The 13,480-nt window shown below is 52.5% G+C and overlaps 7 protein-coding genes across 7 annotated transcripts; 4 read left to right on the top strand and 3 right to left on the bottom strand.

Moving 5' to 3' along the window:
- Position 1: 1 nt before the first annotated feature.
- Positions 2 to 1,576, top strand: N7515_004128 (putative translation elongation factor eEF-1 subunit gamma; the record flags this gene model as incomplete). Its single annotated transcript, XM_056664872.1, has 3 exons — positions 2 to 31; positions 84 to 285; positions 573 to 1,576. 3 exons carry the CDS (start codon positions 2 to 4, stop codon positions 1,574 to 1,576), a joined length of 1,236 nt encoding a protein of 411 aa, XP_056523929.1.
- An 808-nt stretch (positions 1,577 to 2,384) lies between these two features.
- Positions 2,385 to 4,418, bottom strand: N7515_004127 (NIF domain protein; the record flags this gene model as incomplete). The annotated part of the gene is made up of 1 exon (XM_056664871.1): positions 2,385 to 4,418. The coding sequence occupies one exon, from the start codon at positions 4,416 to 4,418 to the stop codon at positions 2,385 to 2,387; it is 2,034 nt and encodes a 677-aa protein (XP_056523928.1).
- Positions 4,419 to 5,233: 815 nt separating this feature from the next.
- Positions 5,234 to 7,078, top strand: N7515_004126 (uncharacterized protein; the record flags this gene model as incomplete). The annotated part of the gene is made up of 3 exons (XM_056664870.1): positions 5,234 to 5,334; positions 5,519 to 6,023; positions 6,926 to 7,078. 3 exons carry the CDS (start codon positions 5,234 to 5,236, stop codon positions 7,076 to 7,078), a joined length of 759 nt encoding a protein of 252 aa, XP_056523927.1.
- Positions 7,079 to 7,148: 70 nt separating this feature from the next.
- Positions 7,149 to 7,795, bottom strand: N7515_004125 (uncharacterized protein; the record flags this gene model as incomplete). Its single annotated transcript, XM_056664869.1, has 2 exons — positions 7,149 to 7,448; positions 7,517 to 7,795. The coding sequence occupies 2 exons, from the start codon at positions 7,793 to 7,795 to the stop codon at positions 7,149 to 7,151; spliced, it is 579 nt and encodes a 192-aa protein (XP_056523926.1).
- A 30-nt stretch (positions 7,796 to 7,825) lies between these two features.
- Positions 7,826 to 8,395, top strand: N7515_004124 (uncharacterized protein; the record flags this gene model as incomplete). Its single annotated transcript, XM_056664868.1, has 2 exons — positions 7,826 to 7,874; positions 8,037 to 8,395. 2 exons carry the CDS (start codon positions 7,826 to 7,828, stop codon positions 8,393 to 8,395), a joined length of 408 nt encoding a protein of 135 aa, XP_056523925.1.
- Positions 8,396 to 9,826: 1,431 nt separating this feature from the next.
- rrp36 (putative pre-rRNA processing protein) lies at positions 9,827 to 10,948 on the top strand (the record flags this gene model as incomplete). The annotated part of the gene is made up of 2 exons (XM_056664867.1): positions 9,827 to 9,967; positions 10,022 to 10,948. The coding sequence occupies 2 exons, from the start codon at positions 9,827 to 9,829 to the stop codon at positions 10,946 to 10,948; spliced, it is 1,068 nt and encodes a 355-aa protein (XP_056523924.1).
- A 652-nt stretch (positions 10,949 to 11,600) lies between these two features.
- On the bottom strand, positions 11,601 to 13,057 carry N7515_004122 (uncharacterized protein; the record flags this gene model as incomplete). The annotated part of the gene is made up of 2 exons (XM_056664866.1): positions 11,601 to 12,801; positions 12,855 to 13,057. 2 exons carry the CDS (start codon positions 13,055 to 13,057, stop codon positions 11,601 to 11,603), a joined length of 1,404 nt encoding a protein of 467 aa, XP_056523923.1.
- Between the last annotated feature and the right edge of the window lie 423 nt (positions 13,058 to 13,480).

Below are 13,480 nucleotides of genomic sequence, written 5' to 3'. Positions count from 1 at the left end.
AATGGCCTTCGGAAAGCTTTACGGTCTGCCTGTATGTTTTTCTCTTCATCTTTGATTCCCTTTGCTCTGGCTGACCTTTCTAGGACAACGGTCGCACCCTCTCCATCCTGGTCGCTGCTAAGCACAACGACCTGGAGTTGGAGCTGGTCAACACCCAGGCTAACTCTACTGCTGCCTTCAACAGCAGCCCTGAGTTCACCAAGCTCAACCCCACTGGCAAGATCCCCGCCTTCGAGGGTGCCAATGGCTTCAACCTCTCTGAGGCTATTGCCATCGCCGTCTATGGTATGTGATGCTGTTTTTTTGTTTGTTGCCCCTCGGTCCAGATTTCGCCTCTCTCTTTATGATGAGATACCATTAGTTATCCCTGTCAGAACAACCCTTTGTTACTACAAAGGGACCACTGTTGAGAAGAAACAACTCTGAAAAAAAATTGGCTACCCCGCTTTGCGGAAAATTTGGACTCGATCACCCCTATTTTGATTTTGGACATATTGTGCCATTGGCGCCTCTTATTCCTCAATTGAATCACACAGCACCCACACATGAACTCGACTAACATGTCTGTTCAGTGACCTCCCAGAACGAGAAGACCACCCTCCTCGGCAAGACCAAGCAGGACTACGCTTCCATCCTCCGCTGGATGTCCTTCGCCAACGCCGAGGTTCTCCCCAAGTTCGGTGCCTGGTACCGCCCTCTGCTCGGCCTTGATGGCTACAACAAGAAGACCGTCGATGAGGCCGCCAAGGCTGCCACCAAGGCCATCGGTATCTTCGAGGCCCACCTCACTGCCAACACCTACCTCGTCGGTGAGCGCATCACCCTGGCTGATATCTTCGCCGCCGCTCTCCTCACCCGTGCCTTCGCCACTGTCCTCGACGCCGCTTGGCGCCAGGCCAACCCTGCTACCACCCGTTGGTACAACACCATCATCAACCAGGACTCCTTCAAGGCTGTCTTCCCCAGCCCCAAGTTCGCTGAGGAGGTGATCAAGTACACTCCCCCCAAGAAGGAGGAGAAGCCCAAGGCTGCCCCCGCTGCCGCTGCCGCCCCTGCTGCTGCCGCCGCCCCTGCCGAGGCCCCCAAGCCCAAGCACCCCCTTGAGGCTCTTGGCAAGCCCACTCTCATCCTCGATGACTGGAAGCGCAAGTTCTCCAACGAGGACCCCCGCACCGTTGCCATGCCCTGGTTCTGGGAGCAGTTCAAGGCCGATGAGTACTCTCTCTGGAAGGTCAACTACAAGTACAACAACGAGCTCAAGCTCACCTTCATGGCCAACAACCTGATCGGTGGCTTCCAGGCCCGTCTTGAGGCTTCCCGCAAGTACCTCTTCGGTGCCCAGTCCGTCTACGGCTCCAACTACGACTGCGTCGTCTACGGTGCCTTCATGGTCCGCGGCCAGGAGTGGGAGCCCGCCTTCCAGGTCGGCCCCGACTGGGAGGGATACGAGTTTGTCAAGCTCGACCCCTCCAACGAGGCTGACCGCAAGCTTGTCGAGGACATGTGGTGCCAGGACGTTCCCGTCACCGTCGACGGCAAGGTCCAGGAGTGGGCCGATGGCCACGTCTTCAAATAAGCGTGTCGCCTTGATCCCTTCCTCTCCCAATCCACCACACCTTAAAAATTACATTCCCCCAATACCCCTATGGACGTGTTGTGCCTAAAGACACTGTACACATCATGTCTATTCTTCTCTCCTTTGCCTGAAACCTTTTGGCATTTTTCCGAATATCTTGACCTATGGTCTTACGTGTTGATGTTGAATCACGGTTATGAATATGTTGCGATGTGGAATGACGAACGAGCGAGCCAGTTGGGTCTTGCTATTATATCCCAGCTGGTGAGGTCGCTGCTAGTTTATTTCTAGCAATGAAGACAGAGACAGTTCTCTGATTCTGTGTTATTATCCTTCATATGTAGTATTGTATATATTTAGTCTTAAGAACAAGGGGCACTACTAGAAACCTTTGACCCTGGAGTCCGTGAGCTAGGCCGGCTTGACGACCCTCCATCGCCTGCAAAGTAGCCTTATTCTTCGTCCACTACACTCTCAACCGCCGTTCCTAGGTTATATCGACAACCTAAAGTACCAACCTTGTGGTAAATACAAACATTCTACACTACTACTAGGTAGGTTCGTATGTACTCAAGCTCAGCGCCTGACCCGGGCACAGAATCAGAATCCAGAATTCCATCTTAAACAATCCAGTTCGAATAAGAGACATCATTACCAAGTAAATACATAGAAAAAATGATAAAGAAAAACCCCCAACTCCTTGACCGAAAAGTTGGAGTTGTTGAAAAAGCCAGATTTCCAACTCAAACGGTTCAAAGCTTCCGCAACGAGGAGCCATCATATAAGAATGGTAATATCCACAAAATCATCACTTATGCATCCCAAGCCCAACCTCAAGCCGATCAAGCAACGAATTATTCGATCGAACAGACGCAGCAGACGGCGAGCGAGGCCGACCCGCTTTGCCGGTACTGACTTCAACAGCAGCATCCGTATTCACACCGATATCCGCTCGCGCATCGGTAGGTATGTATTCAGGCGAACCTTCCTTGGAATACACCGTCTTCGTCTTCGCAGCTGTAGCGCCACTTTCAGAGAGTACATAATCAGATCCAGATCCAGATCCAGTATCCTTCGAAGGCGAAGACATTTCTCTGTCTATGGACTCGGAAACTGGATTGGTAATAGGATGTTCATGCTCGCCTGAGATAGCTAGAGCTTTCCTCTTATTGGCTTTCTTTTTGCGATGGGAAGGCTGCTGAGCTGGTTGAGGTTTCTCTGTGTCTGTTTCTTTTGTGGTTTGTTCGCTTGCGTTCTCACTCGGTACCGGCACAGCCTTAACTTCGAGGTCGGGTTTCGATTCTGCAGTGTTTCTGGCTTTTGCTTCGTCTTTCCTCGCTTTTTTTCGCTGATTGCGGGCGAGTCTGATCTGTAATTTTCTGTCTTCGCCACTTGGATGTGGCTGGGGCGCTGTTGTGTCGACCGCTGCAGTGGCTGCAGCAGCCGCAGCATTGGCGGCTGCCTTAGCCTTCGCTTTCGCCTTTTTATTTTGCTTCTTTTTCGGCGTAGGTTTGGTGATGTCAGGGGCATCTGGAGTATCCGCTCTGTCAGGATTGAGCTGCTCGGGGAAAAGAGTCGTGCCTCCATCCTCGTAGTCATAGTCCTCTTCTTCTACCCCGATATCCAAGTCTAGAATGGTGCCCTCTCCCTTCGCAACACGATCATTCCATTCACGAAGGACCTTGCTGACATCATCATGTCTCGAAAGGAAGTCAAGACGAGCAAGCACCTTCCCGAAAAGTTTCGACTCGTCGATATTCGGATCACCGAGGAATTCCGGGATCTCAAGGATATTAAACGGCTCACTGGAAGCCTTGAGCTTGCTATCGTCGATGAGAATGGTATTCGATTGATCCCAGCGATGACCAGGCCGCAGGTTCGCAGCATCTTTCAAATGCTCGTTTCCAGGAAACGCAGCCTGGATACTCGGCTCCGCCCAGACCTTGCGCAGCTCCTTGTAGACCTGCAGCTTGGAATTGTATTGGGCAGCAGTGAGGCCGAACTTGTCGCGGCCCCAGCGGGCGACGAGGGCGTCGTGCATGGAGCCTGGGAATAGCTGCTCGCAGACTGCGTTTACAGTTGCTGGTTGAGAGCTGGACCAGATGATGACTTTGTATTCTTTGATTAGCGTTGCGAGGAAGTAGTCTAGTCCTGCGCGCCTGGCGAATTTGGGTGGGAATTTGCGCAGTTTGCGGAAGATGAGAGTTCCGTTTAGATCTAGGATGATGAGGAGCGGGCGTTTCGCTGATGGTTCGGGTTTCAGTGAGGCTTGTTTTGTGTATTGTTGGGTTGGGAGGGGGACTTTGATTGGTGGTCCTGGCGACCCCCGTGCTCGATGGGAAGCAGAGTCGAAACGGCCTTTTGTACCTTGTGACATTGTGCTCATGGGGCGGTGACTTTGTTGTTGTAGTGGGGTGTTCATGTCGAAGGGGAAGAAAGGGAAGGGAGGCATATTGGGTATTGAGGCATCGAAGGGGGGAAACATCCAAGGCATGTTCTGTGACATTTGGAAGAAGTTCGGGTCCAAGGGTGGTAAGCCCTGGAAAGGATCGAAAGGTGTTTGGTTCTGTATTGAAGGCGTGTGGTGTTGGCCATGTGACATGGGATTCTGGCCTTGGGATTGATAACCGTGAGACCTTGGAGTGGCCTGCCCCCCATTTTGGTTCATATTCAGCATAGGATTATAGAACGGCTGCTGAGTGGTACCCTGCATAGGATAGGCCCCGCCTTCGATACTCCGATGCACGTTCCGAGGCGCATTACGATCCGCACCGTACGAGGAAGCCGCTTGGCCGGATCTTCGTCCATTCCAACGTTTCTGTGTCGATGCAGGATCCATCATTGTATGTGAGCCGGTACCAGCATATTGAGTGTTCGAATTCGACTGGTGATCGAAAGCCGCGGCGCCAGACGCACGCTTCGTGCGTTTATTTGCGCGAGACAGTTTGAACGATGTTTGCCGTGACAAGAGGAGAGTAGAAAAGCCCAGGCGGGTGCGGTGGAGACCAGGAATTGACACTGGCAGACGCTGTTTACAAGCCAGGTTAGCTACACAATGCAATTGCTAAATGTTCTCCGCGTTGCGGCTGGTGTAGGTCATACCTGATTGATTACGCTGGACAAAGGCTCGTGGCGCAATGAGCGAACTGGAAATGGGAGACGAGGAAGGTGAATATGCTCTCTACCACGCAGAAGCCATAAGCACATTAGGGAAAGACACCAGAGTGGCTAATGAGCTTTTCTGGCGACATTGGGGAGATCGCGAAAATTACTGCGTACTGCGTACCGGATAATCTCTGGGCTAGACATTTTATTTCCATTTTAGGATTCACCTCTTGCCGCTTTATGATCTCTGTGTAAAATTGAGCACGCCCCTGAGAGTCACCTGACATCCTTATCCACTGAGCATGGCCATGAGCCAATGACTCCATGAGCTGAGACGATTTGGAGATGATCGAAAATCTCCTCACTTTTCTTTTATTTTTTCATCTACCTCGTGAACGCCATCTGCGTGCCCTCGCACAGCGGTCTTGACGTTCCGGTAGACCACCGAACCAGAACCGAACCGAACCAGAACCAGAACCAGAACCAGAACCAGAACCAGAACCAGAACCAGAACCAGAACCAGAACCAGAACCAGAACCAGAGAAAACGAAAATGTCAACGACGCGACCGGGCAAGAGAAGAATACGGCCCGACGAAGAACCGGAGGAGATCCACGAGTATGACGCTCCTCTGCCGCAGACTGAAGAAGCAACGTAGCCTTCCTTTTCCGCGAGATCCACGCCAGTACCGGGCCCGTCCGGTGTACCGCGGCAACACTATGAACTCCACGTCCGTACTCGAACAAGGGAAGCGTTGACTATCCGTGACGAGGAGGCATTGATCTCTTGGATTCATGCGGACTCAAACCATGCACTCGCATACCTGACGTTTGTCCAGCAGCAACGTCAAATTCTCACGGAGAGGGTACGCGAGCTGGAGAGAAACCGCTTTCTCGCCCGCCACACAGACTTCGTCGGGAGAAGGGAAGCGCAGTGCGAAGCTGCCAGACGCCCCAATTCTAGATGACGGCGTCAGTGTAAAGTTTACGCCCTGGCGACGTGCAGTCGAAAATAAGTTGATGCTGAATGCCGACCACTATCCGTCGGAGAGACACCGCATGGCGTACGTCTCTACTCGCTGTGCGGGTAAAGCTCAAGCACAGCTTCAACCAAGACTAGACCCCACGGTCTCGAACCGGTACAAGACCGCGGTGGAGATGCTCGATCATCTCCAAATCGTCTTCAAGGATCCCATGGAACGACAGATCGCCAAGGGACAATATGAGAAGTCGAAGATGAAAGAGGGTGAGAGCTCTAACCTCTTTTACGGGGAATTCGCCCGTCTGGCTCTCGAGTCGAAGACGGACGAAGAGCTCCAGAAGGGAGACCTTTTCGAGAAACTAGTGCCGGATCTCCAGACGCTGACGGTGTCGGACGCGTTTAATGACCGCGTGACACTCGAAGACTTTGTGGACAGTTGTAGACGCAGCGCTCTAGGACTGTCAAGGGGATGACGGGGGAGGAAGAACTAGAACACCTTAGTGAAGTGCGATTGGAGAAGAAGAAGAAGAAGGATGGCGCCATTTAGGAGTGCAGTGCCAGGTCCACTGTACCCCCTTGATCCAATCGCACTGCACTAAGGTGTTCTAGTTTTTCCTCCCCTGTCATCCCCTTCTTCCTCGCCCAGCGCCGCGGGATCGACTGTCTCGAACTGGCCCAGTAGACCGGTCTTGACCATAAATTCGGCCACAGTCGTGCGGGCCTCCGGCCTTGTCAGGAGCTCATTCCGATGGAGAGTTATTCCTTTGTCGGAGAGAGCGCGTCTCATCCAGTCCCGCTCGTCCCGGTGCAGGGGACATTCCAGCAGGACGTGTGCAATCGTTTGGTTGCCAAGATCGCAATCGCACCGTGCAGATTCTCGTCGGTTGATGCGATGTAGGTAGGCGCCTAGGCCAATTCGACCAGTTCTGAGTTGTATCTGTCATGAGTATTGTCCGGGTTATCTGAATCGCTGCTTGATTCGGTGGCATCTGGGTCGTCGACAAACTCACGTCCTACCCGTATTGAGCGTGAGCGTTCCGGGCATCTCCATTCAACAGTTGGCATCTCTAGTGGCCTGCCGAGTTGTTGTAGAACCTTTAGAAGCTGCTTAACTTCATCACTGTCCTAAGTAAACAGCACCACGGCCAATTCTTGTCACCATGTGACAACGTACGGAAAACATACCCTATGGCCATCTGCAATCCTCCTTCGGATCTTCACCACCCTAGCAATGTTCATATATCACTGATCGGTATCATCCAAGGGATCTGATTCTTGTTCCTCCGGCACCTCGGCCTCGGTGGTTTCCCGTCTCGCATCAGAATCAAATGACTCTGTTGCGTCCGGTTCTGGGAATGGGTCGAACATCAGTGGTCGACGGGCCAAGAGTTCACCGCGAGCTTTTTCTCATTGCTGACTGGTAAACGGGCCTCGGCAAAATCAGACTGGACAACACAAGTATAGCGGGGATCTTGGACCATGGCGTCCTACCACTCCACAATTTCATTCCAGAAGCGGGTTGATAATTGAGATTGCGTCTCCGGGTCGATGTCCAAGTATAGGTTTACTTGGACAGCGACATTGGCCCAGACTTGCTTCATATACCACTGTCCTCGGGCAGTGGATCGTGAATAATCGACTTTGGCCGCTGCCCAAAAAAAGACATAGTTGAATTTCGAAGCGTCAAAGATGGAACAGAAGTATCGGAACAGGCGTGCCGGGTCCTTCTCACGGGCGAGTGGCTCAGCTCGCTGGTTGGTGTACTCTATTTCATCGGTGATTTGTTTCTTCCAAAGTTAGCATTTCTATCTCATCATGATATCATTGTCTGTGATCTCGCCCGGATCACATATACTTGCTCGAGTTCACCTGCCTGGGGGGTGGGGGATCCTCCTATGGTATGCTCTCTGCCCGTTTGCTTCGGGAGAATATTGCTCTTGTTCCTCCTCAGGTTCATGCGGCGCATAGCGTTCTTCGGGATATTGTAGAGTAAGGCTAGGGTCGACAACGCTGGGAGCGACGCCCACGTCAGTTGCAAGAGACGTGCCACGGCCATTATAGGAGGGTCCCCCACCTCCAGGCAGGTGAACTCGAACAACTGTATGTGATCCCGCGAAAGGATCTTCGCGAACATTGCGTGCGGTACTACTTGCTGAATTTCAACATGGACCGCATCATTCAAGTCGTGGAAGAAGTCCTCCCTCCGGGTGAAAGTAAGAACTCATGGCGGTACACCAGCACATTGGGATGCCCGAGATCTGTGTCGCTCCTTCAAGTGCGAGTCTTTGAAACGAATGAGGGCGAGATCACAGACAATGATATCAAGATGAGATAGAAATGCTAACTTTGGAAGAAACAAATCACCGATGAAATAGAGTACACCAACCAGCGAGCTGAGCCACTCGCCCGTGAGAGGGACCCGGCACGCCTGTTCCGATACTTCTGTTCCATCTTTGACGTTTCCAAATTCAACTATGTCTTTTCTTGGGCAGCGGCCAAAGTCGACTATTCACGATCCACTGCCCGAGGACAGTGGTATATGAAGCAAGTCTGGGCCAATGTCGCTGTCCAAGTAAAACTATACTTGGACATCGACCCGGAGACGGAATCTCAATTGAGAAGCGGCTTCTGGAATGAAATTGTGCAGTGGTGGGACGCCATGGTCCAAGATCCCCACTATGCTTGTGTTGTCCAGTATCATTCAAGTCGTGGAATAAGTCCTCCCTCCGGGTGAAAGTAAGGACGAATAATTGCCTGCGATGGCGTTCGCATGGCTGTGGACATTGTTGAGATAGGCACGTCCACATTTGGCCGTTGATGCTAGAGGAATCATATTAGATCTCATAGTGATATCCGGTGTTTTGAGTCTTGACTCACCGCAGGGCCAGAGGGGGAAGGAGAGTACATGGGCCCAGACGGGTGTCCGGCGGCATGTGCTCGATTGGACTGCCGGGTTCCAGCCATACTGTGTAGTGTCAACTGATAGTAATAGTAACTTAGTAAGAGATTGGTACAACTGCTTGATTGTATCGCACCGGAGACTTCGACATCGAGGTGGGCCGTGGGACTTTATATAGTCATGAGTACACTGTAACGGCATTCTTCAGATGTGATAGATCCGAGGAATGTTAAACGTACATATCCAAAGGGGACGCATTGCAGGATGATTGGATGCAGGATTTCCATGGGCACTTCACCGTACTTCCAGGGCATTCTATACGGTTCGCTTCATGTCGACCGACAACTGATATTACGTACAGAATCATTCCCCCTGTGAAAGGGAATGAGTGGCGGACGTAAGGAGTCGTAACCTAAGATCTCAATCATCTCATTGAAGCACGGCTGCACGACGTCTGAGGCAGCAGTCCTCCCACTGCAGAGTACATGTATATCTTGTGGAAGTTTTCGTTTTAAATCAACTACCCTAAGGTGCATGTAGCCATGTACGTCAAGGGTTCCACGATCATATGAAAGTTGTTGTTTAAACTATAGAGCTGTGAGAGGTCACGTGACCTCGCTTCCTCCTGCAGTCCCTTGCTCCCTGCACTGTCACACATCACTGCTAGCCTCACATGTTGATATCTCTCCCTCCAGAAGCATACAATATTATTCCAGAGCACTCTAGTCTCTACAGTTCCACAGTAGACCTCCTTTATCAAGAGGAGCTAAGATACAATCGATCTCTTGGCCAAGATGTCACGCAGGTTTTTCAAAGGGGTCAAAGGGCCGTTACTTCCTGCATTTACCAGTTCCAGAGACGGGAACCCAATTGGTAGAGACGCCAAGGTCACGGGCCGAGCCAGATAAGCGCTCAAGTTGAGAGTGCGCTTTGCCTACCTTACCCATTTACATTAGGCGCTGCTACGAACTAAACATCACAAAACGTTAGAACTTAGGGCTATTCCAAATCGTGATCTGCGATAAGTGTATCAGTCAGCAGGCACGTGACGATCTGAGCTCTTCACCTGTGCTGATATCTACCCAGACAGCCCTCATCAAAGCGGCAGCCCAAACACACAAGAAAAAAGGAAAACCCGATACATACGAGTACAGATACAAGTACCTTATCAGATCTTATCGCTGACCGCCCCAACCGGCAATATTTTTCTTTTCAGCTCATTCTTCGTCTGCGCGGGGGTTGTCCGACAACAACGCCAAAACCAAAATGGCCATTACCGATATGCTCAATCGGCGAGTGCGAGCTCAGCCAGAAGATGAAGATGTCTACGACGAAGTATCAGGCTCAGACAATGGTTCTCAGGATGACTCCGATGCCGAATCCAACGGTTCCATCAACTCAAACTCAGTAAGAACAAGTAACGGCAACATATACTAAAAGCATAAACTAACGAAACCCCAGGAAACCGACTCCAATGCTGAAGAAATAGATGCAGAATCCGATTCTGAAGCCAGCAATCCCGACACCGAAGCAGAGTCAGAAGCAGAATCAGAAGCCTCCGAAAACAATAACGACGACGACTTCAAATCCTCACTAGCCGAGATCTCCTTCGGCGCGCTCGCCAAAGCACAAGCCTCCCTACGTGAGAAAAAGCGCAAAACCAAAACCCAAGAACCAAACGCAAGCAACACAGTCGAGGAAATCCGCAGCAAACTCCGCGAAGCACGCGAACAAAAAGCCGCCGCAGAAGAAAAAGCCGCACGCAAAGAAGCCAAGCTCAAATCCCGCAGCTCCAAACACGCACCTATGGTGCTATCCTCGAAACGGGCCGTAACGCGCAAACGCACGGCAGTGGAATTACCGCCGGCGCCGCGCTCCCGCGACCCGCGCTTCGACGCAGCGGTCATGGGCCACAGTGGTGTCGGCAAGCATCCGCACGGCGGGAAAGCGTATGCTTTCTTGGACGAGTACCGGGCGTCTGAGCTGAAGGAGTTGAAGGAGCAGATGCGGAAGACGAAGAATCCGGAGCAGAAGGAGAAGATTAAGGGGGAGGTTAGGCGGATGGAGGATAGACTGCGGTCTGCGGCTAATAAGAAGCGGGAGGCGGAGGTTGTGGCTGAGCATAAGAGGAGGGAGAAGCAGTTGATTAAGGAGGGGAAGAAGGCTAAGCCTTATTATTTGAAGAATTCGGAGTTGCAGAAACAGGTTATGGAGAAGAAGTATGAGGAGATGGGGTCTAGGGAGCGGGCGAAGGCGCTTGAGAGGAGGAGGAGGAAGATGGCTTCGAAGGAGAGGAAGGAGATGCCCTGGGAGAGGAGGGGGTTTGAGGGTGGTGGTGATCAGGATGGGGGTGTGCCTAATGGTGGGAAGAGGAGGAGATTGGAGTAGGGGATCTTGTATTTATGGCGTTGATCTGGTAAAAGCATATGCATATTGACTTATCGGGCAATAACTGAAATATTCGTCTACATGTTCATGGTATTCGCGTCAAGGCGTAAGTATTAGAATTACGGCATAGAGGTGAGGGCAGAAGCAAAGAGCGAAACAGGCCAATATATGAGAGACAGACTCATTACCATAATGCTTTATCCAAGCAAGTTCAAAAGGTATATTGCGAAACATGGGACCCCCAACGCCCAGAGCAGACTTGATGCAGAAAAGAAACCGAACACAAAAGTTTTACAGGGTGCATACCCTGATGTCGTAGCATAGATAACATGATAATGATGCAAGCATCGAGGTGTAAGAAGGGTTTCGCGATTCGATCATCCAGGATGAATCGGGAGTATAGGGGACATTCACAGCTCAGACATGCCAGAACCAAACAATTGCCTGGATGACACCTGAGGAGGATCTTCCAATAGGATGACAAAGTCCTCGGATGCGATGATTTGAGATAGATGACACTCGCAAATGGATTCTTAGGGCAGTGGCTGAGGCAGGCTCAAGCAAATCTCATAATCACTTGATACTTGTCAGAGCTGACCCAAAATCGCTTTGCATGCCCCGCTCTGATGAACAGAGCGGCGTATCACGCGTATCACGAGTGGAACAAATCCCAAGCCCGTGCGCAGAGACCAAGGAACTCATCCTTCTTTCTGCGCTGCGTCTCTGGCGAATCCCTTCCGGCACCAAAGGGTCCAGAGAACGAAGCATGCGGACCGGGCGCCGTAGCTGGGTTGGAACGGTGAGAGTCAGGTCCATGGCCCAGAGGCGGGCTTCCATTGTCGTGTTCGTACTCGCTCCGAGGGCGGCGGCGCGCTGTGGCATCTGACGGAGCGAACATGCCAAAGGAAGCAGGAGGCGGTCCATGAGGAGCTTGGGGTTCCGGGGCAAGAGGCGCAGTCTTGGGACCTGCGTGGGCCATCTGTGGCGATGGCGGGGTGGGAGGCTGGTGGCCTCCATAATGAACAATGCGGGGCAACAGCTCATCTCGTCCACCTGTCATCTCCTGCACAGCCTCCTCAGCTGAGCGGTACTCGCGCGGTCGGTTGGGAGTGTGGGACATGCTCCCTGGCAGACCCGGGGAAGGCATCGGAGCTAGATTGTTCGATTGGGAGGAGTTGTTGCTCGACGCGTTGAGGTGCATATTGCCAACGGCGGGCTCCCGGTCACGGCCCAGTGTATCGGACCCGAAGACGTCAGAGAGCGGCGGGAGACGATTGTTTGTTTGGGTCGCGGGTAGCTGATGCATGTGGGAGGTCGAGCCCAGGGTCGGACTTTGGTTGACGACATGGCGGGTCAATGGCTGGGGCTGGTACCGACCAGTGAAGGTCTGGTGTAGCGGCGCAGATTGAATGACCCGCTCATTTGCAAACTGAGAGGCGGACGGAGGAACGATAGATAGACCGGGCGGAGGTCTGCGCTTTGCGGTCTTGGGCATACCCATACTCGACTCGGAAGGTTTGACGCCGTCCGGACCATCCTCTTTGGCGGACCGCTGCATGCGCTGTTCGATAATCGATCGCTGCTGATCACGTACGGAAAGGCTGCGCTGCAGCTGCTCGCGCATGACCGGATCGTGGGTCTGGAATCCAGGCGACAGACACGCCAAGCCTACATCTTGCATCGAGGCGGTCAAGGGTCCTCCCGGAGGTCGAACCGTCAGGCCACTGGCGCTCGAGGACGGCAGACTGGTCGAAAGGTCTAATTTCCGAGGCCGAGGCCGACTTTGCATCCGTGGGGACGAACCCGGTTCCTTCTTGACGGTGATCTGTGGGCCGCCGCTACCAGCTTGCGATCTGCGGACAGATGTCAGTTATGCGAAACTCCGATAGTGGACCAGTCGACTTACGGTGAGGCCGGACCTCTCCTCTCGGTCGGGGAGCCATTTGCCGCGGATGCCTGCTGAGGGCTTTTGGACATTCGGGGTGGAGAAGAATTTGACGGGATAGTATTCGGAGGCGCCAAAGCCGGGAGATTTCTCGGACTGGGGTTGCGAGTAGGGTGTGGTGAGGACAAAGGGGCGGCTGCTGCGGATGCCACTGCGGTGGACATGGTCGATACGGGCTTTCCGGAAGGTATCCAAACACGAGGGCGCAAGCACTTCAAAATGTTGGATTAAATTTCCTTGAGATGCAAGGGCATCCGGACGATGCGGGCGAAGTCCGGTGGATCTAAACGTGGGATCGCCCTCGGTTGATATGTCGGAGAGTACCAGAGGGGAGGATGAGAGTCCAGAATGACAAGAGAAATGGACGTGGGAGGGGGAGAGGGGGTCTGGGCCCTGAAAGGAAAAGAGGAAAAGCAGAAATGCGATCGACGGAGCTATCCAGGGGGATTTGAAAAGATAAACTCAAAAGTCCAAGTACAAAGTACATCGGTTGGAGGTTAAATAAAGAGGGGGAGAGAGTACCAGATACTCAACTCCACATCTGAGACACGATGTGTTTCTCTTTTGGCTCCACCGTTCACGTTCCA

Source organism: Penicillium bovifimosum, assembly GCF_028826915.1.
Source record: "Penicillium bovifimosum strain IBT 22155 chromosome Unknown utg000003l_segment0_segment0, whole genome shotgun sequence".
Classification (NCBI taxonomy): domain Eukaryota; kingdom Fungi; phylum Ascomycota; class Eurotiomycetes; order Eurotiales; family Aspergillaceae; genus Penicillium; species Penicillium bovifimosum.
The sequence above is the reverse complement of the archived record's forward strand: the minus strand, read 5'-3'. Positions and strand labels throughout refer to the sequence as shown.